General features: G+C 55.7%; 2 protein-coding genes and 1 long non-coding RNA gene across 10 annotated transcripts in view; 1 reads left to right on the top strand and 2 right to left on the bottom strand.

Annotated features, from left to right (window-relative positions):
• LOC113595117 (uncharacterized) overlaps window positions 1-25,467 on the top strand; it is a 69,949-nt gene extending 44,482 nt beyond the window's left edge. For 2 of the 4 annotated variants that reach the window (XR_008291758.1, XR_008291761.1), the window contains exons 3-5: window positions 4,023-4,099; window positions 6,672-6,734; window positions 6,825-25,467. This is a non-coding gene — a long non-coding RNA (uncharacterized LOC113595117). The remainder of the gene's footprint in view (window positions 1-4,022; window positions 4,100-6,671; window positions 6,735-6,824) is intronic. The other 2 variants (XR_008291759.1, XR_008291760.1) reach the window with 2 other exon arrangements.
• Window positions 584-19,070, bottom strand: ADORA2A (adenosine A2a receptor). 3 transcript variants are annotated; one of them, XM_015077604.3, is made up of 3 exons: window positions 9,051-9,382; window positions 1,598-2,360; window positions 584-1,424 (listed from the first exon to the last, which is right to left on the bottom strand). In XM_015077604.3, the coding sequence occupies exons 1-3, from the start codon at window positions 9,380-9,382 to the stop codon at window positions 1,371-1,373; spliced, it is 1,149 nt and encodes a 382-aa protein (XP_014933090.1). In that variant the 3' UTR covers window positions 584-1,370. The 3 variants fall into 3 exon arrangements, with proteins under 3 accessions (XP_014933090.1, XP_026899916.1, XP_026899915.1); XM_027044115.2 differs by lacking the exon at window positions 9,051-9,382 and adding an exon at window positions 18,823-19,070 and having other exon boundaries at window positions 584-2,360; XM_027044114.2 differs by having other exon boundaries at window positions 584-2,360.
• SPECC1L (sperm antigen with calponin homology and coiled-coil domains 1 like) overlaps window positions 24,857-27,974 on the bottom strand; it is a 139,348-nt gene continuing 136,230 nt past the window's right edge. For all 3 annotated transcript variants that reach the window (XM_027044117.2, XM_053206216.1, XM_053206217.1), the window contains one exon: window positions 24,857-27,497. In XM_027044117.2, coding sequence (XP_026899918.1) covers window positions 27,408-27,497 — 90 coding nt within the window. In that variant the 3' untranslated portion in view covers window positions 24,857-27,407. The remainder of the gene's footprint in view (window positions 27,498-27,974) is intronic.

Here is a 27,974-nt window from a genome sequence, read left to right on the forward strand (position 1 = left end):
CCTGGAGCAAGTACTTATCTGTTCAAAAGAAGTTGTTTAGTCATCTGTAAAATGGGGCTCCCAGGGCTGTGTGAGGATTACCTGTGAAGTTCTAACACTCCTTATAGGTTTCTTCACTGGGAATAGGAGGTGGGGTAACTCCAGGGGAAGGCAGTGAGCCTTTCCAGATCCCTTTGTGGCCTCTCAGCTAAGGGGTAGAGCAGGGCGTGGGGAGAGTAGGGCACTGCTCTCAGTGGACAATGTGGGAGGGAGGAGCCACACCCCACACTAAGGAAATGCCTAGGGATAGAAGGGTCCCTCTCTAGAGGGAGAGCAGCTGGGGAAAGAGTCCTTCCTCCCACAGCCCCTCTCTCACAGGAACACAGGTCTGGGGGCTGCTCGTGGGCATTTAGATTCTGGTGCATCCAGATAGCCTTTTCCCTTGGAAGATGGGAGGCTGTGGAGGCATCCCCAGGCAGGCAGACTGTCTGTCTGCACAGATGCACATACTCTCTCACACATGCAGTACACACCCATATATGTGTGTGCCAGGCCTGGCTATGGAATGGGGAAAGGAACTCAGACACCATTCTCATTGGACAAGTTTAAAACACAACATGGCTCATTTTTATTTTATCTCAGAAAAAAACATTCCCTTCAGAAGGAAAGGCAGTTAGATAGGGCCTCTAACTGGGCAGCTCTGAGCTACCCAGGCACACCCCATGGTGGGCCAGTCCCCACCTCCTCCCTTAAGCCCACAGTCTGACACCATTCCATTACAACTCCCTGTCCTTGAGCCCAGCTCTGTGGCCTTAAGAAATGGCCTTGGGACTGATGGGGTAAGAAGTGCATGGCAGCTCATGGCAGCCAGTGAGAGCTGCCTGGGACTCCCTGGGCTGACCTCTGAGGCCAGGTTAGCAGCAAGACCAACAACAGACCCAGCAACCAGGGAAGGAAGATGATTTAAAAAAAAAAAAGGGGGGGATTTCTTCAGGTTTAACATTTTCTCCTGGAAAAAACAAAAACAAAAACACGCCACCTCTGGGCACAGCAGCTCCTGAACCCTTGGAAAGTCTCGGGAGGGTGGTGTGTATGTGATTAGGGGGGTCTGTTGGAGCCACCCCTAGCCTCAGGGCTAGTCAGCCTGCTCTGCCACAGCTGCTCTGTGAAGTTAGGGTGGTATTTCTAGATGCTTCGAGTGGGGTACTGGGCCCTGCCCAGCCAAGATGTTCTGATGCCGTGGCCCTGACCTGATGCAGGGCCTCTCAACATGAAATGTCTGCTTCCTCGGACTCCAAACCCTTCCTGCTGGGCCTCATGCTGCTCCAGCCAGGGTACTCTCCTCTCAGTCCAAAGTGGGAACTGGCCACAGGAAGGGTCTCCAGGCACATTCATTCTTCTCCCAACGTGACTGGTTCCATCCACCAAAGAGAAAGATTTCCTTCCTGGAGGAAAGGGCAAACTCAGTGGATCATCAGGACACTCCTGCTCCATCCTGGGCCAGGGGTCCCTCAAGGCCAGGGGACTCTGGGCATGCTCCCTTGAGCTCATGGCTGAGGAGCTCCACATCTGGGAGGGCCATGTCCCCATGGGACTCGTGGGCACTCCCTCCACTCACCAACCCCAGGGCATAGCCATTGGGCCGCCGCTCAGGATGGGGGGCACTGCCATTGGCCCACACCCCAGGAGGATGACCATTGAGGCGAAGGCTGATCTGCTCTCCATCACTGCCATGAGCTGCCAAGGCCCGGGCACTGGTGCCGCCTGCCTTGAAGGGCTCCCGTCGCCTCAGGATATGGCTGCGAATGATCTTGCGGAAGGTCTGGCGGAACTCACGGATGCGGTAGGCATAGATGAAGGGATTCACAACGGAATTGGTGTGGGAGAGGATGATGGTCAGGTACATGAGCCAGAGTGGGGCATGGTTACACTCTGGGCAGAAGAAGGTAAAGCAGTTGATGATGTGCAGGGGAAGCCAGCAGAGGGCAAAGAGCCCCACAATGATGGCCAGCGACTTGGCAGCATGGACCTCCTTCTGCAGCGTGGACCGAGTCCGCTCCCCCGGCAGAGGCTGGCTCTCCATCTGCTTCAGCTGTCGCCGAGCAGCCAGGAAGATCCGCAAGTAGACACCCAGCATGAGCAGCAGGGGCACCAGGACACAAGCAAAGAAGTTGTAGTACACCATGTAGTTCATGGGAACCACATCCTCGAAGAGACAGGCTACCTGGCCCTCCCCACAGCCCTGTGAGTGGTTTTTGCCCTCCTTCGGCTGGCTGCAGTTGTTCCAGCCCAACATGGGAGTCAAGCCAATGGCAAATGACAGCACCCAGCAGACTGCAATGATGCCTTTGGCCCTTGTGCCAGTCACCAAGCCATTGTACCTGGGGAAAGGAGACCAGCATCAGATGTCTGAGAAACCAAGACAAGGAGAGGCTAAGAGTCAGAAACCCAGAGAGGCACCTGGGCCTGATCTGCTGACTGTAAGGTTTTGGACCACTCACTTCCTGCCTCCTAGCCTCACTATCCTCCTCTGTTCAGTGGAGGCCCAAGCCCTTGCCTTTTCCCACAGCAGGAAACAGGAGAGCCGGCCCCCTGGAAAGGAAACCACTGCATAGACATTCAGATGGTTACCAAATAGTATTAAAAGTAGTCCTCAGACTCCGTTCTCTTTGAGGGACTTAATAAGTGAGAGAACTTATCACCTCCACGTTAGTCTTAGTTGATGCTAGAGTAAGCTTTCCTTAAAAGTGGGAATAAGCCAGGAGGGTACACTCATTGGCCGGGGGCAGAACCAGCCACATCAGACTTGTAGGCGATTCATGTCTCTTGTACTCCATGCTCTTCCTTCCCCACTTGACATAGGGTCTCCAGAAAGCCCTCAAGGAGAGGTGGCACAGAGGGGAGGAGGGGGTCGTGGAGGTCCTGGGTCAAATATCCTCTCTGCCTTCCAGATTCACCCACAGCCCTCTGGAGAGACATGAGATTGATATGTCTTAACATTTAAGAGGAAAGAATTGCATGAGGTACTGAGGTCCAAGGAGGAAAAGTAATCTGACTGAAATCACTCAGGACTAAACAGCCAGATGCAGTCCCAGACTCCCAAGTGTGACCTGATCTGCCAGCCAGAAAGCTGGCCCCAAGTCCATAGAAAAGGTGGCATAGATGTTTTTTTTTAGAGTGAGAGAGAGAGAATCTTAAGTCTTTTTTTTTCTTTTTTTAGAGACACACACACAGACACACACACACACACACACACACACACACACACAAGCTGGGGAGAGGGGCAGAAGGGGAGAGAGAATCTTAAGCAGGCTTCACACTCAGTGCGGGGTCATGCCCTGAACCAAAATCAAGAGTCAGACACTCAACCAACTGAGCCAACCAGATGCTCCGGTGGCATAGATTTTACTTAAAGAATGGGCAATCAAAAAATTATCTCTGACTGAAGAAGGTGACCTCAGTGATCTCTGAGAGATAACCATTTGTTTAATGGTTTTGATTCTGGTAACACCAGACTGCCCTCCCCTCTACCTGGTAAACCCTATCCATCCTTTATGTTCAGGCTAGATACCTTCCCAAAGAAGTTTCCTACCCAAGTGCACCAAATCCCTACTCCATCTGGGCCCCTGAGGTAGGGGGCCCCTTTGGGACAGGGCTTTCCTGCATCCATCACTGTACTGCCAGCACTAAGAAAGCGACACACAGCAGGTGCCAAGGAAAAATGTGCTTTACTTAATTTCCAGAATTGGAAGCATCCACAGAAACTAGTCCATGGGTAGCAAACATGGGCCTACAGGTAACAAATGTGTGAGGCAGGCTGGCAGGGCATTTATTGTCTGTATAAGAGACAGTCGACGCTGCTCAGCCCCTGGCCACTTATGCACAATGTGCTTCCAGTGCTGCCAGACCTCAGACGGGGCTGAGGAGCTGATTTTCTAGGTGAAATCGCCTGTGGTTTAAATTTTGTCAACAAATTCAAATAAAGGGGGATAAAGTCTTGTGGCCTCTGACCTCTTATCTAATCCAACTGCCTCATTTTATAGATGGAAAAACTGAAGCCTAAGGAGAGGAATGGACTTGCCATGGACATTTCAGGAGCCCAGAGGCAACTCGGGCCAAGGTAAGTCTGTCAGTTCTGAATCTATGTCAGTTTTGAATCCAAAGAATAACTGGACAGGGCCACTCCCAGGAACCCCTCAGCCCCATTTAGCAGGGGCTTGGGTGCTTGCAACAGGAGGAGGGTCATGGACTTGCTCACTTCCACCAAGCCACAGAGAGCCTACATGGCCCTGTTTCCTATTCTGGAGCCTCAAACACAAAGTCTTAGGTTTTTTCTTTTTCTTTCTTTTTCCATTTAATACTTACACAGCACTTGCTGTGTGCCGGGCACTGTTTTTGTACTCTGCTAATTATAATTTATATAATCTTATTGAATAGGAAGCTATTTTAATGTTGGTATTTTTCCTGAGAAAAGGGTATCCCTCCCTGAGTTCCAGTGCTAGTGCATTCCTGTTTTGCCATGTTCTGTCACTCTGCATCTCTGAGCCTCAGTTTCCTCATTTGCAAAATGGAACTAAGAATCCAGGGCCTGTGAGCACAGTCCCATGAGGGCAGAATGTATAATCCGTGGGTGGGAATTACAGGGGGGTGGACTGTGAATTGGGGTAAGTAAGAACTTCTCAGCTAAGCTGTTCGCACAAGAAATGGGCTGCCTCAGGCAAAGTGAGCTTCCTATCATTTGAGGCAACCAAGCAGGAGCAGATGGTGTAGAGATGGTGTAGAGGACCCTGGAAGCCACCTGCTTTGGGGGTTTTCAAATTGTCCTCTAGCAGCTGACCTTCTTGCCCGCATTCCCAGGCAATCACAGAAGGAGGCTGCTGAGGAAGGGAGGCAGCTTAATATTCACTGAATGAATGAGTTGGTGGGGACACCCAGGCCCAGACCAAAGGCTTCCGGGGACAGTTTGAAAATCCCTGGTCTGTCCAGTTGTCTGCTTTTATGGACAAGGAAACCCATGAGCAGAAGTCTGGCACTGCATTTTAAAAAGAAAGCCCCTTGTGAGGACAGAAACAAACATACATTAATAGCACTTGACTATGCCTGCAAAGAATATCTCTGGGCAGATTCTCAACACTGCCTTCCAGGAAGATAACTGAAGGTAGGGCGGCGGACAAAAGGGACAGTTTTTCACCATATACTCTGTTGTTCTTTTTTAATGTTTTAGTATGTGCAGGTAATAACTTATTAAACACACACACACACACACACACACACACACACAGAAACATCAAACAGATTAGTTTTATTATTCAGAAGAAAAGCCTTTAGGCTGAGCGCGCTGGACCCAGGCCCCTGGGGAACTGGAACAGCATTAGGGCCCAAATAGAACAACAGCCAAGCCATAGCCTGGCCCAGGGGCATCCCCTTGGGCTATGTCTCTGACTTATGGCAATCACATCTTGACCTCCTGGGGCCCAGACACACTGTCCAGTGGAAGGGGTGCCAGAGGTATCCAGCACAACAACACTCTGCCATTTGGGGGAGCCCAGAGGTGTCACAGGAAGCAGGTGCCAGAGTGCTGCCTGCCACATTTGGAGGTGCCTTTGTATCCCTGCATCTTTCAGCTCACAGGTGCCCCTTCCTGGGGACTTCCCATCACCCATGTTGGAGACTCATTCTATGATCCAAGAATACCACCCACAATTCTAAGTGGGGCTTCATGTGCATTTTCCTTACACTGAGAGAAGGCGGAGCTTTCCTAAGTTGTCTAAAGGAGCCAGTGATCTAAGAACTGAACACCCATTGATGCATGGGTGAAACCCAAACTCCCTTCTGAGCATAGGCAGGCCTGAGCTAGCCTCACACCCTCCCTGCCCTCCTGTTCTTCTGTCTCTGTCACTTCTCCTGTTCCAAGGCCCACATGGTCCTTCCTTCTTTGTGGCCTTTGTCTAGGCTTGGCCTACTCATACCCATCCTGCAAGACCCATCCAGAGTTACCTCCTCCTGGGAGCCCTGATCCTACCCTCTTTACAAGCCAGGGGGTTTTTGTCCCCAGGCAGTGATTCACCACATACAATTCAGGTCTTTGCATCAACTGCTGCCCCACATGTAGTCCGTTTCCCAAGGAGAGCGAGCACTCACCAGGGGTTAATAATGTGAGAGGCAGGAGACAAGGGGCGCAGAAGTCCCCTAGGATATGAAAACCTTTGTCTCTCACTCTGGGCTTTCTGTCTTCCTCCAGGGACACCAAGAGCTCCCATCTCTGCCTTTGGCCAGGCTGCTTCTCACTGGATTCCTGACTAGGCCCTGCCCTAGCCCACCAAAGGTCCCTGTACTTGGGAAGGAGCACAGATTTTTCTGAAACTGAATCCTTTTAACAAAAGAAAGAGAGATGGGGAGAAAGGAAAGGAAGAAGGAAAGAAGGAGAGAGAAATAAATTAATGGTGAGTGATGCAGGCCTAGGGCTAGGCATCCAGGGCAGCAGTCAGAGAATGGACACCTCAGAGTAGCCAAATGGACCTCCGGAGTGGAGCAGGAAACAGCATGCAGAGGCAGCGAGATTCCCAGCTGGCAGGGAATGTGGGGGAGGCAGAAAAGGCAGCCTGAGTCAGGCAGTGGCTCCAGATCTGCCAGGAGCTCTGGGTTCTCATTTGCCTTCACGTCATTCCCTCTTGTACCCATCTTGCTCTCAGGAGCCCCTACCTGGACACCTTTGTGCACCTTGCTGTCCCCAGCCCAGGGCCCTTGAGGAATAGGTAAGTGGAAAGACCCAAGGGAGTCTGGAACTTTGTGAAGGGCCCTGATGTCCCCCAAGTCACGAGAGACTTTTCTTTCTCCTGCTGTAGCCTCCCCATGAGTAACACAGGGTCATCACGTCTTCCGTGGCCACAGTGCTAGGCTGTGAAGATCAAAGGAGAAACTGTGCTAACATCCTTGGGCAACTGTGAAGCTCTCTGCCTGAGGTAGGAGATTAAGTACCATCATCATCATCCCTAATGGCTCCCAGATCCAAGAGATCCAGGCTGACCCCTCCAAGGCTTTATCAAGCAATGCTAACAGCCAAGTCTCAGTGGAACTAGGTCCTGCTCTGAAGATCATAGGTATTGGTGATACAGATGGGGCAGGGCAGGTCCAGGGTCCATTCTGAATCTCCAGCAGCTCAAGAATGGGCTGAATCCCCACTTGCTCCATCCCACCAACCTTCCCACCCAGGGGCCTCACCACACTCATCTGCTCACTGGACCCTCACAACACCTTTGTGAGCTCAGAAGGACAGAAAGGCCTATCCCCTTTTATAGATGAGGAAATGGGCCCAGGGAGAGACAGCTGACTTTTTATGGTCACACAGCACGTCCCATCCTCCTACATCAGGAATCATTCTCTTGACTCTTAGCAAAGAGAGAGATAAGAAAAAGAAGCCAAGACCCTTGCAACTGAGCCCTGATCTCTCCTTAGGATGCCGTTGCCCTTTGAATCAGGGAAGGAAGTGAAAGTGAGGTCTCTGCTTCCCCACTGAATGTTCCTACCAGGGCTGGCCCAGGCCCAGCCCATGCTCAGCTTGGCTCCTTAAGTAGACACCAATTCTCTGCCTTCTAGTCCACCTGGGACCCCGTGTTCTGAGCGTTCCTCAGGGAGCCTGGACTCTGAACTCTGCTCTGCACTATCAGACTAGTCCTATATTAAGACTGGCTAGAGTCTCCTCTTTGGCAAGAGTCCTAGGCTCTCCTGAGACTAGAGCGTCCTATAGGGCCATGTGGGGCCCTTCACTTGAGCAGCATGATGAGGGTGCCTTCTTCCCCCTTAGAGCCCAGGTGACAGGAGTGGCCACCTACTCCTGGGAGTAGGTCTGGGAGACCAGGGCTGCCCTGTTCCCCAAAGACTGGAGTCACAGTGGGTGACAGGTCACATTTCTTCCTAGGCCTAGTCCCAACTGTGCTACCAACTCATTGTGTGGCCCTGAGGGCTGGCTCCCTTTTCTGAGCCTCATTTTTCCATCTAGAAGATGAGAGGAAATGACCTCTAAGGGCCCCCTTGGTTTGACACTCTAAATTTCCATTTGCTCATTGAGCCTGCTCCTCTTTCCAGCTGGGGTGCACTCTGCCAGCATGGGGCTGCTGAGGGTTACTCTGGAGGCAGGCACTTCACTTGTTTGGGAGAATTCACTACAGGGCCAGGTACCCTGGTCCTCTGAGACCTCCCTCAGGGTCTGCAGCCACCCAGGCTGTGGAACCCAGCTCCCAGATAGAGGGTCAAGGAGGTGGGGCAGGAGGTTCTCCTGCCCCTCACCACTCCCCCCACCTTGGGGGGAGGAGAGAGGGAGGGACCTACTTCCTAGTTTCATCTGTGGTAGGTGGAGGCCACGTTAAATAAACTCAGCCTCGGGAAAGTCTTCATTTACACAATACATGGCTGAAGTCACTTCACAAAAACCCCTTTCCACTAGCTGAGCACACAGGCTGTCTCTAAGACCATCAGTACTTGCTGACCTGAGGAGCACAGAATTTGCATATAGGTCTAAGTGACTCACTGTGGCATTCAGCCAAGTCACTTCCCCTCTCTGGGTCATTTTCCTAATGTCCACACTGTGTGGCTGGCCCAGAGGAGTTAGGGCAGGCAGGCAGGCAGGCGGGTTTCTGGTTCTGAGGGCCTGTGGTTTCCCGTGGTGCCCTGCCCCGCCCCAGCATCATGCTGTGTGAGAAAATGGCCCAGATGCACCACCCAGGCCTGGGCCACACACATCTGCCACAGTCAAAGAGCAGCAGCCTCAACCAAATAGGCTGGGGAAGACTGGGGAGGGCCAGGGTGCCTTGTGCCCACAGGGATCAGCTAGATTGGCATGATTTCTGGCCATGTGCCAAGCCCTGGGCAGCCCCAGACTGAGCCCCATGACCCTGTCCTCAGCTCAACACACAGACATCACAGACTAAATCCTAACCCCAGGTTCACCCTGGCCCTGGCTTGGCGCAGACCAGACCTTGGTACAGGCAGCCTTTTCACAGATGTGAACCTCAGCATGAGGCATGCCAGAGAAGAGAATATGGGCAGCCCACCGCCCACAGCCCCCAGCTCACCGGAGTGGGATGCGGATGGCGATGTAGCGGTCAATGGCGATGGCCAGGAGGCTGAAGATGGAGCTCTGTGTGAGGACCAGGACAAAGCAGGCGAAGAAGAGGCAATTATGGCAGGCAGCACAGAACCCTGTGCTGATGGTGATGGCGAAGGGGATAGCGAGGACTCCCACAGCAATGTCGGCTGCCGCCAGTGACACCACAAAGTAGTTGGTGACGTTCTGTAGGTTGCTGTTCAGCCACACAGCCCAGCACACCAGCACATTGCCGAGGATGGCCAGCACAGCAATTGCCAGCTCCACCATGATGTACACCCAGGAGCCCATGGTGGGCATGGCCGCAGACAGGCAGGGTCAGCAAGGACACGGGCCAGGCCAGCTCACGGTCCATAGCTGCAGTGCAGCTGGCCCTGCCCAGGCCCCTGAGCCCCTTCTTCACAGGAGCCAAGAGCGTCCCTGCAGGCAAGCGGGGGGGGGGGGGGGGCTCCCCAAGGGCTGTTTCAGAGCCAACTCTGAGTCTCCAGAAACCAGACCCTCTTCAGGGGCTCCGGCAGCATCTTGGCTCAGCTCGGCTTCACAGTCCCCGAGGCACCTGCCAAGGGAGAAGCCTTGTGAGGAGCTGGACCATGGGCAGAGAGGGAAAAGCTGAAGATTCCCAGAGGTAGCCCTCAGCCCCAGCTTACCAATGCCCTCCCTGCAGGCCAGGCATTAGCCTGAGAACAGCCCACTGTGCCCTGCCCCTCCCACCCTGGACACAGAGGGCTGGGGGTCAGCCTCAGTCCTTGTTTTTTCTAGGGGAGCCAGGAATCTTTTTAAAGTTAAGTCACTTGTGTTGCCCCCACCCCCACCCCATGCTCAGCTTCTCAAGCCTTTTGTGGCAGCCCTGCCAGTCTCCTGGGTCCCTGAGCTCACTGCCACCCCCATGACCCTTCCAGAAAGGCCCCCTCACCCCCTTGGACTCTCCCAGGTCCACCTACCTTCTCTCTCAGCCAGCTTCAGTCTGCTCCATCCCCCAAGAGCTCTTCCTGGGAACTACCAGCACCTGCCTAAGCTGCTAGGTTAAGGAGCAGGCCTAGAGTTCCAATCTGGAAGGACCTGGGTGGTCCATCTTGTCCTGTCTTCCACTGCTGGCAGCTAAGCCCCCCCTGCCCTTGCTGGTGATGCTGCACAGTGTGGAGGAGCAGTCACCAAGGGAGCCCGCTCCTCAGCAGCCCCTGCCAGCTGACTGCACATCTGGGCAAGGGAACCGCCTCACCTCCCCCCCCCTCCCTCCTCCCACGCCCGCTCCCCAACCTGCTCCTCTGCCTGGCTGATGCCAGGACAGACTGAATTCAGTTTGGTGCTGTGCAGAAGGCAGGGTGCTCAGCCAGGACTTCCTGGGGAACTGCAGGCAAGGATGTTTTTTTCTTTTCTAGGCCTCAGTTTCCTCATTGATACAGTGAGGAGATTGGACCCCAGATAGCCTTTGGGGGTCATTTCAGCTCTCACTCATGATTCTATGAGAAGGAAATAAACAGATCTTAAAGGGCTCCCCCAGAGTGAAAATGTCATAGAAATGTAAGGAATTGCTGACCCTCCTGAGAAGCACAAGCAGAAGTAGAGGTCTTGGTTTCCCCCAGCCCAAACCCCTAGTGTTCACCCTTGAGCTTGTGAAATGGTCTCCATATCCCCTACCAGCCTAGGGGCCCCTCCCCACAGCCTCTGCCCCCACCTTATCATGCTCACATGTGCTGCCCAGTGGTGTCCCCTCATGCCAAATCAACCTACTCCTCCCGTCCTGGGCCTTCACGGGTCCCTAGGTGCACATGGGCGGCAACTGCTGCCTGCATGGAGACAAGAGGCCCAAAGCTGCCCTTCAGCTTCCCACACTTGGGCTCAGGAAACTGCATCCTCCCTCACTCCTCCAGGACACAAGGGATAGAGCAGGGCTGGTGATCTTGAGAGAAGGTCACTCGTGGTCCCTGGCCATGTTCAAGGGGCCAGGCTGCAACAGATGAACACCAAGTTTCCTTCTGACTCCTGTGTGCTTCAGGCGGCTGGAACTATATCCAAGGGGTATTCCCTATGCCCACTAGGAGGCTCCAATGGAGCACACAACACCAGGAAGCAGGACAGAGAAGAGGAGGCAAAGTGCTTGAAAAATGGGGGGGTTCTTGCAGCCAGCCCAATGGCTTCTCTCAGGCCTGGCAGGGGCCCGCCACCAAGAGACCATGAATGAATCTCAGGGCCCTGCTATACACAGGGTACTTGCCAGCCAGCTGCTCATAAAGCATGTCACTGGCAGAGGAGGATCAGACCAAGTCTCCTGGTGCTATCCCTGGCCACAGAGTGTCCCTTGGTGCTCCTGGCCTATAGCCTAAGACAGCATTCACCAGGGACCACCCTACCCCACCCCCAGCTGCAGAAGCCATGTGTCTAGGGTCTTGTTTTTATTCTCCAGAAGGGAAGTGACAGGCCCCGAACTACTTCCCTCCTAGGGGCCTCCCAGGCCCAGCACTAGCAGCAGGCCACTGTCCAGGCCAAGGGAGCCTTAGGGAACCCTACCTCCTCCTACCAGTGAGCCGCCTGCTCTCCTAGCCGCCTAACCATCACCTGCCACCCTTCTTACCCAGACTTCAACCTCTCCAGGGGAATTTGCATTCGGAGGCACCACAGCCTCTGCCAATCAGACCAACCCAGGCTAGAAGCATGACTTGGCCCCAGACCACTGTCCAGATTCAGAGGGCACCTGGCCTGGGGGAAGATGAGGTGGGATCACCAACAATCCACCTAACCCAAATACGTATCACATTTCTGTGGAGCCAGGCTGTCCTGCCCCAATGCCCTGAGCCCTACTGATGGGGTCACACCACCAGCACCCGTCCTGGATGCCAGGCTGCCTCCATGAGCCAGGCTGCCTGGAGTGGAAGGACCTTCAAGGGGCCTAACCCAGCCCTCTGTTAGGTGAGGCTCTCTTGGCAGCCCTGGGTACCTGCCTACATATGCCCAGTCCTCAGGGTCTCCCTACCACCACCCTCTGTGCCATGGGCCCTCATGTTGAACAGCACCTGGGACCAACACTCTTCCTGACTAAACTGAAGCTACCTTTCTACTGCCCACCATGCCTGGGGCACCTTTCCAATCTCACTGGATGCAATGGATCTTAGTGGTCACCGATCCTCCTACCCACATCAGTCTTGCAAGGGGCTAAAGGCACACCTAATGCCCCTGAGTCCTAAAAGGCTGCCTCCTTGCACATCTAGTTGCCCATCTGCCCTTCCTACAGCATTTCTGCAGGCTCTTCTAGCTGCTGCCAGCACATCCTGGGGTGAGACTGGCCTGGCCCCACAGGAAACCTGGGCATCTGTCAAACCAGAGTGCTGGCCCCAAGCAGCTTAGCTGCTGCTCTCAACTCTCACTGCCCTCATCAGTGGAGCTCAAGGCACCAGGGGGCAGACAAGGCAGGGAGAAGGCTGCACAGCCTCCTACTGGAGCTATTTTGTGGGAAGGTTGGGAGCTTCCCAGCCATAGGTGGGCAAATCAGTCTGGGAGGTGGGAGCATCCTAACTTGTGGCCTTTGCCAGACGTTCATGGTATAAATGCTCCCCATATGGCCAATTTCAAGCTACTAACATATGTATCACTGACAGGAAATGGCAATTAACACAACTTGAGAGACCCTATGCCACTAGGTTCCAGCCGCCACTAAGCCACCACACCCTGCGCTCTCCCTGGATGCCGAGACTCTACGCAGACCTTCTTAGCTTGTGCAGCCTGCTTCGGAGCTCATGATGTGAGGGCACAGGGACATTGCGGTCATCTGTGTTCTCACTGGCCCCATGAGCCCCATTTTACAGATGAGGAAGCTAAGTCCCAAAGAGATTAACAACCTCTCCCAGTCTTACAGATACCAAGAGCATAAAAGGGTGAAATAGAGCGGAGGGAAATGCCCATAATAAACACAGAAGCAGGAAGATTTCTTGGGGCCTGCTGGCCCCTCTCTGCTTCCCTCCCTTCTGAGGCCTCCTAGAGTGACAGGAAGGTTGGAGGCCCAAGGGGAGGGGGCCAGGGGCGGAGCCAGGATCTGACAATTTCCTATCCCTCTCTGCTGACTCTAATTCTTGAGTCATCTGTTGCTAGCCAGGAGGGGAAATTAAATGTTAATAATGTAATATTTCCCTGTGATTATCCTTCTTTGGGGACAGGGCAGAGGGCAGAAGCTGTCCCATATAAACTAGAGACACATGTTGGGGAATGTGCATGATAAGCCTTGAAAGGACAGCTCCCAGGATTCCCAGGAGTCAGACTCAAAACTGCTGCTTCTTCTGGCCTTCCTTCTTATCCCCACCAACCTGGCCATTTTAATTAAAACTCCATTTAATCAAAACCCACATATTTCCTGGCCCACTTCTGGCTCCTTGTAAGTCAGACTAGTGAGGCTTTCTGTACACATGCCCAGATGGTGGCTGTACACCCCAGAGCCTGCCTTCCAGGCAGGACCCTGCACCTCTGCTCCTGGGTGCTGCTAAGGGCAATAAACTAAGCCAAGTGTAGGGACTTAGACCTGGCATAACCATGCTTGGCCCATTCCTGGGCTCCAGAATCCTAACCTGTGTCTCTTCCACTACTTCCTCATAGCAAATGTTATACAAATGCCTACCCTGTGCCATGCAGCATCCCAACTGCTGGATCACAGGGAGCTCTGTGCCACGTGCTACTGAGCCTGGCCTTAGCAAGGTCCTGAGCCTACAGCAGGGGACCTGGAAGGAGGAACTGTCCCAGGAGAGTGTGCTGAGAGCCAGCTGCTGCCTTAGTGTGCAGGTCACTCCCTGTCTCCAGGGCCTCCATTCCCACTTAAGATGACCCTGTAAGCCACAATTTCAAAGCACAGGAGAAAAGCTCAAGCTAAGAAAGATAAAGCAGCAGCACCCTGAATATGGAGTTTCATTCATTCTGGAAGAGGTGAAGGTCATAATCTAATAATGTTTTTCAAAGACATTTAGGGTCTTCAAAGAGATGAAAAAAGGAATAGCACCCATAAACAAGAAGGAGAACTTATGGCTTGACTGGCAAAAGCGAAACAAGAACAGGTGAATGAATATGAGCCAGAAAGAATATAAGGTCCCCAAAATGAAAAGTCAAGGGAATGAGAGAACACCATCAACACGATGCACTTCAAGCATGTACACAATTGAAGAGACAACTGGGGATCTGAGGAATGATCAGCCCTGAGGTACTATCACAGGAACTTCACAAAGACACGAAGCCCAGCAGGAGATACTGTTGAGAGACACAGAAGGTAAATTGAGAAAGAAGTATGGACATCTGTCTAATGGGAGCTCAGTGAGCGTGCAGAGAGCAACAAGGAAAGAAGAAATAGCTAGACAGGCAGCTTAGCTCCTGCTGCCAACCACACGCCCTCCGCTAGCTCTGTCATGACTGGTGTTTGGAGTGGCCCAAGCCTGGGCACAAGCCTCCCAGAACCCCAGGGCCCTGGGACCTACCAAGCCCCATCAACTGGAGTGGGACCAGTGTCTTCCGGTGCTGCCTGGAGGAAAGCCGTAGAGCACCGGTGCCTCTTGCCTCCCCACTTCCCTCCCTGCAGGATAACTTCAGGAACATGGTGCAGGCTCGGCCCAAAGTATCAGGCAGGCATCCAGTGGTACCCCCTCTCCCACAGGCCCTCCATGTGGCTGCTGTTCTCAGCTCTGGGAGGGCAGGATGTGTGCAGGAACCAGCCGGGTGGAGAGCCAGTTCCCTGCACTGAGTCTAGCCCCCCTAGAGCAACCTCCACAGCACCAGCCCCTGGGGCCACAGGGCCTTGCCACAGCTCCTTTCTCCCCACAGGGGGCCCAGAGTTCGTCTGACATCCCCGAATGTCCAGGCCAGGTACTGGAGAGACTGCATCTTCCCAGCCTGAGGTGGCCATTCACCCTCTCACTGGCTGCTGCATCTGATGGCCTCCCTCCAAGAGGTCACCCCACACACAAGGTGCTGGGTGCCCACTCTGTGGTGGAAGGAGCTCAGGTGGGATCCCACTCCTGCTCCATCCCACATTCCTTGAGATCCTGAGCAGAGTCTTCCCTTCTGTACCGATGCTCCTATGAGACAGCACCCTGGAAGTGCATAGCACCCACACCTCCCTGAAAAGAACCCTCTAATGGTAGGATGACAGGCACTATGATGCCAGAAAGAGATGTGGGGTGGGGGTGAGGGGAGGCGGGGAGGTTCCTAGATGGCCCTAGTGGGCCTGGGGTGGGGCCCTGGGAGAAGGCTGGCCTGTTGGAGGGCAGGAGCTGCCCAGAAAGTGGAGGATGGGAGGGAGGCAGACCCACTTCTGGGGTCCCTGGGATGAAGGCATGATGATGCAGCCCTGGAGGCTGAAGGGAGAGGGTAAACCAACTGCAGCATGGCCTGTGGGCTGGCCCAGATGCCACACGGCTCTGCCACTGCTCCTCGTTCCATGAGGCGCCCCCCACCCCCACAATTTGCAAAGTCCACTGAGGAGCCAGAGGTGAATGCCCCTGTGATGGATGGGCAGACAGAGACCACCAGCCCAGATACTAGGAGAGGCACCAGAGTGGTGCTGCCTGCCTCTCCCTGGTGCATTAAGGCAGCCTTTCCTCCCAAGTGATAGCTGGGCTGGTGGGTGTAGCAGCAGCAGAAGTGGGAGCGGCACCAGCCCCTGCCCAGCAACTTCTGAAACAGGACTGTCCTGCAGAAGAGGGCCCAAAGCACTGTGGATGGTTTCCCAGAGGAGGGGCCGATTGGGCTGGACTTGGAGGACAGGGAAGTGAGGGAGCAGGGAGGGAAGAGAGTCCAGGCAAAGACAACAGCCTCTGTGAGGCTCAGGGGCCTGAGGGAGTCCTGGAAAGCTGGAGCACCCAGCTCCCATCTGCCCCCGGCTGGAGTGAGAGGCAGCTGGTCTTCCCCTCCACCCAGACCTTCCCATCCCCAGAAGGATCCCATGGACTCCACAATACAGGGGTCCTTTTCATGATTCTATAGGCGGGGGCTGGGGGATCTTTGCCACTAAATGGCCCCTCCCTACCACCTAGAGCTCCCAGGCCTTGGCCAGAAGATGAGCAGTCTCTTGGGGAGTGGCGGGGGGGGGGGGGCGGGGAGTGCTGTCTGCATCCCAGCTCCAAGCTCCTATCCATCCCCCACTTCCCTTCCCCATTTGACCCCAGCCCAGACCTCCAGGATACTGCCCTCAGGCACCACAACCCAACTACTCCCTCCAACCTCCAGACCATGAGGTAACCCCTCCCTTCTGTGACTGCCAATGCTTCCCTGGGCCCAGGCTCCTTCCCTGGGGGTTCAGACTCATTCCTTTTGCCTGCTCAGCACCTGACAATCTCCTCAGTAGCCCCTGACACACACCCCCAAACTCCTTCTCAGCATATACTTCATGCCCTAGCCATCCCTCTGGTCATCCTCCCCTTAGCTTCCCGTGTGCACAGCTTTCAGTGCCCAGCTTGAGTTGCAGCAGATGAGACAAACGCCACAAGAAGGTTGGGATGGCTATTCCAGCTCACTGGGGTAAGGTAGCTCAGGAATGCAGTTAGATGCTTGTTTGCAGGGTGTGATGCCCTGAAACCAAGTGCTTGCCTCCAAGCCAACTCCAATCCACATGTCCCTCTGTCAACAGTGATCCCCTGTGGTGCCCCCCACCCCACCTCAAGGCCAATAGCCTCCCTCTGTTCCCTAACTAAAGCATAGACCCCAACCTGTCCTCTGGTCTGCCTTGCCTCTCTCTCATGCTCATCTCTCGTTTACTCTCCACAACCCTGTACACCAAGCATTGTTCATTCCATCATGCTTGTTTTACAAATAAGACAGATTCTAAGGGGGCAGTGACTTGCCCAAGGCTGCCCAGCAAGTGCACCAAAGAGGCAAGAGCAGAACCCAGGTTTGGGCATCGAAATCTGTGGTCCATTGGGTACCCTTGAAGCCAGCCTCTCTTGGGCCGTGGGCTCCTGGGGGGCAAGACCACAGTGTGGTTGGGGGCCTACACTTCACAGACCAACATGAGGGAGGGCAACATGTAAGCCCCCAAAGGTTGGCCAGGACTGGCCTGGACCAAAGCCTCTCTCCTCCCAGCCATATCTGGGCCATCCTCAGCTTCTCTGAGGTTATGAACAGGGAAGCTGGCTTAGCCCAGAACCTGATCTGCACTGAGGGGATTGGGATGGAGGGGCAGTGGCCAGAGGGACACTGGAAACTGGGAGAACCATGAGGACTCTAAAGGACAAGGACAGAGCAAGGAGGTGTTGACACCACTACCTGTGGACAAGCCACAGTGAGGAGCTCCTGTCATAGACCTGCTGAGACCCGAAATGGGGAGCTGGCCCACAGGGCAGAGCCTTCCCAGCCCACCCAAGGCCTCCAGGATTAGCTACAGCAGGACTAAGGAGGGAGCCCCTGACCCCACAACATCCTCCCTGGCCCACTGCGCTCCAGAGAGCTCCCCAGCTCCCCATCATGGTCCCTCCCCTCCTCCCCCCCACCAGCGGGACAACCAGGAGCAACCATGTTGGGGAATGGAGGCAACATGGAGTCTTCTGGAGGGTGCAGAAGCTGGCAGTCCAGGCAGCTGGACAGCAGAGACCAAAGAGGGCAGCCTGAGCTCTGGGCCAGAGGCAAGCACAGTCCCTTTGGGTGGAAACGGGCCTGGGTGCTCCCTACGATGGTGAGGGACAGCTGGCCAAAGGGACAGCCTACTCCTTTCCCAGGGGCCAGCCACAACTCCAGTCCTAGGGAATGGGGGATGGGGAGACCTGCCCCCCAGCTTCTCTTTCTCAAACCCCAACAGATCCCTAGGGCTCCACCTTCTTCCCATTTTACAATATGAAAAATTAAAATCTAAAGCGGCCTGGCAGTGCCAGAACGCAGAGATCTCTGTGCCGCGGGGCCTCGGCCCCCTCGTTTATCCTTTGGACCGTCCTGCGCCAAGTCCCTCGAGGGCCGCCACCATTCCCGCCATTCCTACCTCCGCTCAAAGCAGCCCGGCAGACGGCCTGGACCAGTCTGAGCCGTGTACCCACCCTGCCCGTCCTCCGGCCTCCCCTGGGTCCCCTAAGTCCGGGTCCCGCCACCACTGTCCCCGGAACGCGCCTGCCTCGCCCCGGCGTTCCAGACTCCTCGCCGCGCCCCAGGCGTTAGGGATGCGGAGCGTCTGCCCTCGCCGTTCCTTCCCCGGAATGCCGTCCCCGCCCCGGGCTTCTCCACCTGCGGAAGCCCTCTCTCACCCCCGGGTGTCCAACCCGCCCTCCTTCAGGCCGCACCTCGGCGCCCCCAGCCCACCCCAGCCGGCCGCATCGGAAAGGTTCGCCGAGTTCCCTGGGGCCGGCCAACGGCGCCTGGACGGACCGACGGACGTTCTCCGCACGTCACCTGTGGGTCCAGACGCCTGCCCCACACGCCCCGCCGCCGGGGCCGCCTCACTCTCGGGCCCTCTCCCCTCCCCTCCCCGCCCACCCGTGCGCACCTTCCGGTCCAGTTTGGGGCGGCCCGTTGGGTCGCACACCGCTCTTCGACCGAGTTTCGGACGTGCGTCCGCGCCTGAGCCGCCCTTGCACCCGCCATTTCAGCCCCCGCCTCGGGGCAGGGATCGGACCCCAGCTCTGTGAACTCGCTCTCGGGGCGGCGGGAAGACAGGGTAGGAGTGGCGGGGTGCCCTGAGGGGAGGGGTCCCGAGCCACCCGTCCCTCCCAACCCCGCAGCCTCCGACGGTCCCCTGCCGCCCGGCCGCCCGCCCGGGACCTCGGGACCCCAGACCGGAGACCCCTCCTGACCTGCAGCTCGCGCGCCGGCTCCCGCTGTCTCCGCGGCGTCTCGGGCTCGGGCTCGGGCTCCGGTCGCGCCGCTCACGGGCGCCCCCTGCAGGCGGCTTCGAGACCCGCGCTGTCCCCGCCCCGCCCCGCCGCGCGGGGAAACCGAGGCCCGGAGTGGGCCCGGGGATCGGGGATCGGAGGAGCCGGCCTGAGAGCCCGGCCGATGCCCGCGGTAGGACGAGGCCGCAACCGGCTGGACCGTACCGCATCCTCGTCCACGGCCCTCAGCGCGCTCTTCCCGGCTCGAGTCCGTCGGGCCTCCTCCAGAGCCACACCCCCTCCTTTCCTTCCACCACGAGCGTCTGGCCCCAGTCCTTCTTCCCGCCCCGTGAAGCCCGCCGGGCCCCTGGCCTGTATTCCCTTTCCTCCAGGAAGACTTCAGGGCTGCCCCTGCCGTTCTAGTCTTCCCAGAGCTGTACTGTCCCTTATCATTGAAGCTGAGCTGGTCAGTGCCTGCCTGTGTCATCCCTCCCCAGTGTCTAACTGTGACCCAGGAAGTGCCCATGCCAGATCCTCCTCAAGTCTTTCCACGGCTGCACTGTTCCTGATAAAGCCCAGTCTCCTTCCCTTGGCATTCAAGGCTTTCAGCGATGAGGTTCTGCCTGGTCTCCAGCTTTGCCCTCCCTTCCTGAGTCCTGCCCCAAGCTGGGGGGTGGGGGACGCGGTACCTCAGCTCAAAGGATGCCTCTAGAAAGCTGGCCCCAATATCCAGTGACCCATCTGACTGTCCCAGCACAGACTCTGGGGCCAGGGCCCCTCCTGTTCTTATAGCCTCTGGGGCTCAGTTGGGACCTGTCCCCCCACTTCCACTTCTCTGAGCAAAGTGATGGGGAGTCACTTTCTGTGCCATACACTAGCCTGGAATCTCAACCCCTTGGGCTGGAGTCCATCCTCCCCTCATCCCCAACCCCATGTTTTAGATACTTCAAATTGGGAATGACCTCACAACGGCCCTAACCCAGCCATACGAGGAGACCCGCCTTCTACCCTTGTATCAGGACAGTGTAATCCCAATTCTGTGCACCGCAGGATGAACTGCATCAGATAGCCACAGAGACCAGGACATTGGTGGCCAAGGGCTTGTGGGATTGCATTCTTGAACCTCCTGGGGCCAGCACAGTCACAGGGAAAAGCCCAGGAGAGGGGCTTGCACAGGGCCAGACTGGACCCTCGAGCTGAGGCCCTGGCAGGAGCATGAGGTCTCCCACAGGAGAGGACAGTTAGGAGGTCGGAGCCCAGGTACAGCTGAGGAACTAGAACCTGAGGCCCATCACTTGCCTGGATTCAGCCTCCAATCCCTGACAGCCTCTTCCAGCTCTTTCCCAAGTCTGGGCTCTTGTCTCCATTCAGCCAGCTCGGCCCCTCAGGTTCCTGTTTCCCCTAATACCAGTATTAGGATAGGCCGTGGGGGGGTGGTGGTGGGGCAGAGGAGGGCGGACTGGGAGCGGTCAAGACCCCAACACAACTCCAGGAAACCCAGGACCTCATGGTGAGATGCAGAAGACTTTTCAAATTGGGAATAGTTCCTGGATGCCTTTCCAACCTCCAGCCTTGCCCTGTCTCCTACTTGCCCCCCGCTCCCCAGTTTAGGAGTTTGTGGCCCCAGCCCTCTTCCCACTCACCTCCTGTGAGGGGTAATGGGGGACGGAAGGGAGGTGCTCCCCACCAGGCAGGGACCCTACCGCTGGGGCAACACTGGTGCTGTGGCTCTCCCTCAAGTCTTGAGTTTCTTCCCATAGCCTCACCTATAAAATGGGAGTTTTGTTTCTGCCCTGCCACCTCTTGAGCCAGAGTCAGACTATGATGTACCAGCTGGGGGTGCTGCCTGGCCAGGGGATCCTCCCCCATGCCCCTGGCTTCCCACCCTTGCTTCTGTGCCATCTCATGGGATAAATTACTCCTATGGTGCAGACAAAACCCTCCTGCCCACACTTGTTGGACCCATATTCATTCAAGTCCTCACACAACATACCCTGCAAGGAACAGCTTGCAGGGAGACACCTTTGGGTCTAGAAGGGACTATGGGGGTTCATGAGGCAGAGACCAACACTCAGCCAACCCCAGGGGTCACTATCGCCCCTCTAGCCCCCAGTATGGGCCCACATGAATCTCTCCCCTGCCATTTCTATTCTGGGGCCCAGCACTCTTTCCACCCTGACCTCCCCATGTATGACCTGGCGGTGCACACACCTGTCTCCACACCAGACGGGCCCCATGCCCAGGACTGAAGGCTTCATTTCTGCAGCTGGTCCTTAGGGCCAGAATGCCAAAGCCCTCGGAGTTCACCCCCAGGGCCCAGTGGGCAGCCCCCAACTCCTCAGCATGGGTGCCCCATGCCTGGGGTAGCTGTGCCTCTAAGCCAGAGGTGATTAGGAAGCGCTTGGTTCCGCCACAGAGCCAGCTCCCTGCGGCCCCTGGGACCTGCCCACCACGGGAGCATCACCAGGTCCCCAGCCTTGCCCTCCAGCAGTCCTTCCCCACCCAGCCTGTTAGAGGCAGAGGGAGCCGCTCCTATGGTTCTGTGTCATCTGTCATGTGCCTCTGTCCAGGTCTTCAGTGAAGCCATCACCTAGACAGAATACACCCAGGAGCCTCCAGTTCAGTAGTGACAGGAAGCAGGCATGTGGGAGGGCTGTTCACAAACCTCATCTCCCCACTGAGCGGACATGCTCATGGTTGACCCACATCTCCTCCAGGACTTCCAACACCAGGGGCTTGGGCTCCTGGCACCACCACAGTGTTGGCCTTGTGCTCTGGCCAGTGCTGTGCCCTCCTCAGCCTGGAAGTCACACTCAGGTGTCATGGCCATAGGGGAGGCCCCTGTGCATGCCCAAGGGAGTTCTGAGGGTAGGGCACAGGCCTGCTGCTCCTCAGGCATGGGGATGCCCTTGGCAGGCCCCGTCTTCTATCTCTGGGCCTTGGTGCCCTGCCCAGGTCCAGGCCAGGCTTTGAAGGCTATGGGCGCCCACCCTTCCTTCCGTCCAAGTCCAGGATCCTCAGGCCAGGCAGTGGGGCCAGCTGGGCTCTCTCCTGCTCCAGATTTCTGGTCTCAGATGGCCCACTCCCACCCCACCCCCGCCAGCTTTGTTCCTATCCAGGATGCACCTGGGCGGCCTCTGGCCCCTGATTGTTTGCTCTGAGGCCAGCTGGGCCACATCAGGGGGAAAGAAATGCCAGACCCAGGACAAAGCACCCAGTGGGTGCTGGGGCCAGTGTCCCTGCGAACCAGCCAGGCCACCCTGAGATACTCACCAACTTCTCTTTCAAATGGGCGGGGCACTGCACACTTCCTGGGGCTCTGGAAATGAGGAAGTGGGGGACCTCACAGGGTTCCACTCTATGCTTAGATTAAAGCAGGCCCCAAGAAGACAGAATGATACCAGAGGAAGCTCCCTGAGCCACCTGTAGGCACGGCAGCGCTCCGATTCTCCAGCCCAGTCCCCAGCAAGATGTTCCAGCCCACATTGGCTTCTGGGTATGTCAGCAATCCCACTAGGAACTCTGTGCCTCTGAGCTGATCTGGGCAGATCCGTGTCGATGTGGGAACTGAGGTCCAGACAGGAGTGCGACCTCGTCCTGGGCTCCATGATGGACAGGGACCACATGCATGCAAGAGCGTGCCCCTCACCACCCTAAGAATGGCCCTAAGCCAGGAGCCCAGGCACTGGCACGCAGAAGCTGCCAGACCACCAAACCAGTTGCCCTCTCCCCACACTCCCTGCACCCTTATCTCCATGCCCTGCCAGGCACTTCCCTACCCCAATTCACAAAGAGCAGGGTGAGTGACAGGAGGGACCAGGAGGGGCCTTTTTTTGGGGGTCATCACATTGCAGAAGTGAGAAGAGTCCCAGCCTGTCACAAGCTGGTGGTAGACCTGGGGGTGGATGGGGAACCCAGGTGTCCCAAGTCCCACTTGGTGCAACCTGCTTCCTGCCCAATGGTCCTGTGCTCTTCCCCAGCCCTCCTCTTAGGACTACAGCCCCTTCCTAAGAACCCCATACTCACTCCATAATGAAGACATCCTCCAGCGACTCCTGGGGCCTTTCCTTGCTCTGGGTCTGGCTCAGATCAGGTGGCGCAGATGGCAGGCTGTGCCCAGTCACTCTCCACCCCTCACCCTTCTTCTGACCCACCCTCACAGCCCCCCAGCTCCCAGCTCTATCTCCACACTCAGCCTGCTCTCCCACAGTGCGAGCCAGGCCCAGGGAATGTGGAGCCCTGTCCTCCCAGACCCCCACCCTGCCTCCTACACAGATGCACTAGCTGTGGCCCAGCAAAGTCCTGACTCCGTAGGCTCAGGGCTCCTATCTACTACTTTCCCAATGGCCTGGAGCAGGCCCTGACTAGAATCCACCCCTTATCCACCTGGTACAGAGCACAAGACCCCTTATATCTGCCCCATCCTCCATTTAAAGGACAACCCAAACCAACTCAGGTCAAACCAAGGGTGGGAGAAGTGCAGCCCAGCAAGAATAGGGCCAAAGAGCTGGCCACTGTGTGTCACCAGAGCATGGCCACCCACGGCCGAGGACCCCACTCTGCGAGGCTGTGGATTGAGGGGTGAGAACGCTTCTGTATCTCTCCCCTTCCAGAGAAACGTGTTTTCCTGCTTCCACCCATCAAAGCCACCACCCCCCCCACCCCTCCCCAAAGAGGTTCTAGAAACTTCCCTTAAGTCAAAGTGGAAACAATTCCCTCCCCAGAGAGCTAACCAGGGACAGGAAGAACAAGTGCTAAGTCTAGGGAGGCAGAGGCCTCGGGCTGGTCCCACTGGGAGCCACCAGCAGGTTAGGAAGTTGGGCTACAAATGGACTCCTCTATGGTCCACCTCAGTCTGCTCCTGAGGCAGCAGGCGTAACAGGCAGGAGGGATGTTTGAGGCAGGGCAGCCCCCACACCTAAGGGGTAGCAGCTGAGGGAGCCTGTGCTGTCCCTTTGCCCAGGGGTGCTGGGTGGCATCACCCCTCCTGCCGATCACAGCAGAACCACAGCGAAACACACAAGCTCACTCCAGGCCCCACAGCTGGTGAGTGGGGAGAAGCTGGAAACACACCCAGTCCTAGCTCAGTCCTTCCCACGCCCAGCCCTGTAACCCAAGGGCTTGGGTGCTGCACTCTGGAAGCTGGGCCGCAATGGACACTCATGGCTATCAGCACCGTTTAGGGGACTCTTGAGCACTCACAGGACATACCTCAATTCAGACCGTGGGCTCTGGGGCTCCCCAGGTGTGTGTTCAGTTACTGGACAGATGCTGACCCTGGGGAGGGGGGTCTCAGGCCCAGGAAGGGCCTCCTAGGTCACTGAGTGTCCGGCAGGAGGCAGCCCCACGGGACCCTCTGCATGTGACATGTTACATGTGCAATGTGATAGGACCCGGTGTTGTTCTGGGCTGCACTCTGTGGATTCATCATCATTCCACACAAGATACACAGGAAAAATAAGGCTTGACTGGTTTGGTTGCCTGTGAGTGGTATAATTATCGATTTTTTGTTTCTCTATAATTTTATATATTCTGAGAATTATCTTCAAGAAGATGCATTGCTAAAAAAAACGATAACAAAATCTCCCAAGCCAAGGCACCCTGCCCCCCACTCTGTTCCCCAGAACAGCACATGTCTGGGCTACAGCTTGGGAATGCCAGGGCTTCTGTTCTTGTAGGGCAACTTAGACTGTGCTTCTGGGGTCTTGGTATCTGTTACACAATCTCAGTGGTCCCAGGGCCACCCTTGTCTCAGGCCCGGGCACTTGGTCATGCCTGGTGGCTCTGCACAGCAGCCCAGGGTGGGACCTATCACACACCCCCTCCGTCCCTCAGGTCCTTTCCCCACAATGTTTCCTGGCCTATGAGCTGAAGGGGAGGGGGAGATAAAGGGGACAGAGCCTGGGCTCCGGTGCCCTCCTCTTGCCAAAAGCCAGTCCCAGGAGGCTTCAAGGGTCCTGTTCACACATGTCAGAGGGGCAGCTGGAAATGTCGAGCTAGAAAAGCCCAAGCCTGATGTCTTTCAGCAATTTTAATACATTTGAGAATATTTCATAGAACAAAATAAAAAAGTATTGTCAATCAGCAGAAGCCCATGGTTGAGGGATACAGAAATGTAACTGGCCCTTTTGCAGTAAAGCTTGTGCTTGAAGGGAGAAGAGGCAAAATGACTTCCTGGAGGCTTCAGGTCAAGTGCCACTGGACTAAAAGCACCTCACAGTAGCACTTTTAGGTATGTATGACCATCTAGAATTATCGTATAAAGCCAACATCATAAAAAGAATCCTATTAGAAAAAGCAAAAATCACGCTTCTAGAATCTTCTCACCTGTGGACCCACATGCAAATGTGGGCAGCCCGGCCAGACACCCCTGCACAGCTTCTTGTCAGAGAGACAGAAATGGACCTTTAAGCAGGTGGGACTGGTCCCGGCACTCCCCGTGGCCACCCTCTGCCCTGTCACTGACCCCACTGGCAGCCTTGTGAGCACAGCCCCATGCCTACCAGCATGAGTTGCCAGGGCTGGCTCGCTTGGCTAGGAAGGGACAGATGTGTGAACTGCAGATCCAGGGAAATCTTTTCCTTCACAGAACAAAAAAGCACCCCCAACACAATAAATAAACAAAAACATGGCCGCAAATCGGACATACTGGGTCCAGACAGGAGCACAGGCTTCCACGAGGGCGAATGAGAGCCAAAGTGGAACTCAGAAAGACCAAGTGGAAAGACACTGAAAAACAATTCGTTCTCACCTAACAGTCCCTCCTGTGACAGCACAGGGCAACTGTCAACAGAGCAACAGAAATCAGAATAGAACCTCGTCAGGAAGGTTGAGACAGGTACCATCTCCCAGGGTCTTCCAGCGTGCCCTGGGGCTGGACTCTGCTGACCTCTCCTTCCTTAGCTGAAAATAGGCATTTCACAAAGAGCCTCCAGTTGGGGCAGCAGGTTAGGACCTCTGGGCAGGGCTGATGGGCACTTACCAGCCACGTGACTGTGGGCCAGCAGGCCACATGCACACAACACACAGCCCATTTCACAATAACCACATTCTTCTCTAGGCTACAGACATGTCAAGTCCTAGTCAGGAACACCACACTTGAACGCAGAACCCTCGGCCCATGTGTTGGCCGGGCACCTTCTTCGCATCCTGTGGTTGGGGCAGTGATCCTACTTCCACTGGTGGCAACTCTTCCTCATGCTGCTTTGCAGGTGCCAAACACAGCTGTGTTCTAGAAGCAACAGGTCTTGACACTGTTTAAACCAACAGCTACTGTGTTAGGCACACATGAGATGCAGGCTCCCTGTTCCCAAGAAGGGCTGAGTCCCAGTCTGAGAGTCATCTCACCAGGACACCTCACGATAAGGCTTTGGTTCCGCTGCACAGAAGAGGTGCTGGTGCGGCTGCCTGTCACTCGGAACCTGGAAGGTGGTGTGGCAGGGGACCAACTCCATCGCTGGGCTGCATGTCACGAGCCCTGAAGACATCTGCTGTAGCTGTGGATGCAGTGGCCTCCAAGACCCTCCTTGCAAGGAGAGTTAAGGCACTTCCTTAAATTCTTGCCTAGGAGGATTTTGTCTGAGTGACTCAGAGTGACTTTAAATTACACTGTCTGGGCTCCCTCCAGCTGTTTAGCTTTTTCTCCTGCTACGTCCGACTTCATTTCTGGCTTTCACCAGGCTAATGTCCAGATTTTGTGTTTTAGCTCTACGTTCACTAAACAAATTTAACTTTGGTACTAATAGAACAGGAGCTTTTCCCCCCAAAATTGCTCATAAGAAAAAAAAATTTTTTTAACCAGAACTCCTTTTGACCAATTCTTTTGTCCAGAAACCTAATGCCAGAGCTGGGTTTCCAAGCCCCTTCAAGGCTGAAGGACAGGTCGGCAGAGGCGTGACAAGGGGGGGGACCCAGCAGCAAAACCAACCATTCAGCAGCAGCAGACCCTTTGAGCCAGGAACTTGAGTCGCAATCATTTGTTAGCTCAAGTTGCAAACACTTAAATCACACGGGCCAGGATAGCCCTGTCACCCGGAAGCGGTGGCCATCCCACTGCCATGGGATGCACTCCTTGAAACTGAGCCCATGTCCAGGGCCGTGGCCTGTTCACCCAGCCATCTCTGCCAGGTGCCAACTTCCCTGCCCGGTTCTCCCAGGTGACAGAATCTGCGCTGGCAAGGAGTCCAGAAGTGCAGCTAAAGCTTTCACTAACCCCCTGTGAGCTGCCCACATCATTTCACCCCCTTCTCCAGGTTTAGCTGTGTGTGAGTCGTTTTTTACACCCCGCAGCACTAATGTAGTTCAATATTCTCTTCAGAAAAAGAACTCCGCAGCAAACAGCGTGTGTGATGTGCATTGAGCCCACGCCGACCTCTGACCCGACAGGTCATGTGCAAGGAGCCCAGTGTGAGCTGTGGGCCACAGACACCTGAGTTCTCCCAACTCAGAGGCCCCGGCAGAAGGCTCACACGCTGCGGGGCAGCCCAGAGAGTCGCTGAAAGCTTTACGGGGTGCATAGCTAATGGCGTTGGTGTCACTTGGTAATGGGGAGAGTCCTTCTGGTGTGCTCAGGTTTCAAAGTACTTGTAAATTGCTGTCACGTAAAGCATCACGCTTTGCCAATCAGGCCGCTCGGTCCGGACCATTTCATTAATGTCCTGGCGGAGAAGGAAGAGACCTGCTTAGAATCCCAGGTCACCTCTGGGCCCATCCCAACAGGCTCCCCCCACAGCTGGGGTAGGGGGCTTCAACTCTGGGCTAAGCTTGATCATACCCACCAAAGGCCTGGTCAAGATGCCTGCTCCATCGCTACCAAGTGTGCCTGTGAAGTGTCAGCATGTTCCCTGAGCTGCCTGTCTGTGCCCGAGCCCTACCCCAGAGTCCCACACCGGGGTGCCCTTGCTCCCGGCCACAGCCCTCCAAGGCTGGCTTTTGTCTTCTTTGGGGCCTTGCTCTCTGCCTACCTCTCTTAAACCCCTCCACATGGTGGCTTCTGAGAGCCCTTCTCACCCTAGTCTCTGTCCTGAGAGAGTCTCTGTGGGCCCAGGGCCCCCAGAACTCAACTTTCCAATGTCCTTCACCATGGCAACCATCTGAAATCATCAAAGACACTGTTCTCTAACTGTATCCTGCAG

Source organism: Acinonyx jubatus, chromosome D3 (assembly GCF_027475565.1).
Source record: "Acinonyx jubatus isolate Ajub_Pintada_27869175 chromosome D3, VMU_Ajub_asm_v1.0, whole genome shotgun sequence".
Taxonomy (NCBI): Eukaryota; Metazoa; Chordata; class Mammalia; order Carnivora; family Felidae; genus Acinonyx; species Acinonyx jubatus.

Bases quoted from the DNA above. Each gene is read 5' to 3' on its own strand.
- ADORA2A (XM_027044114.2), bottom strand. From the start codon at position 9,382: ATGCCCACCATGGGCTCCTGGGTGTACATCATGGTGGAGCTGGCAATT. The intron at 2,361-9,050 runs GTGAGCTGGGGG...TCCTTTCCCCAG, and splicing joins GCCATCCGCATCCCACTCCG to GTACAATGGCTTGGTGACTG.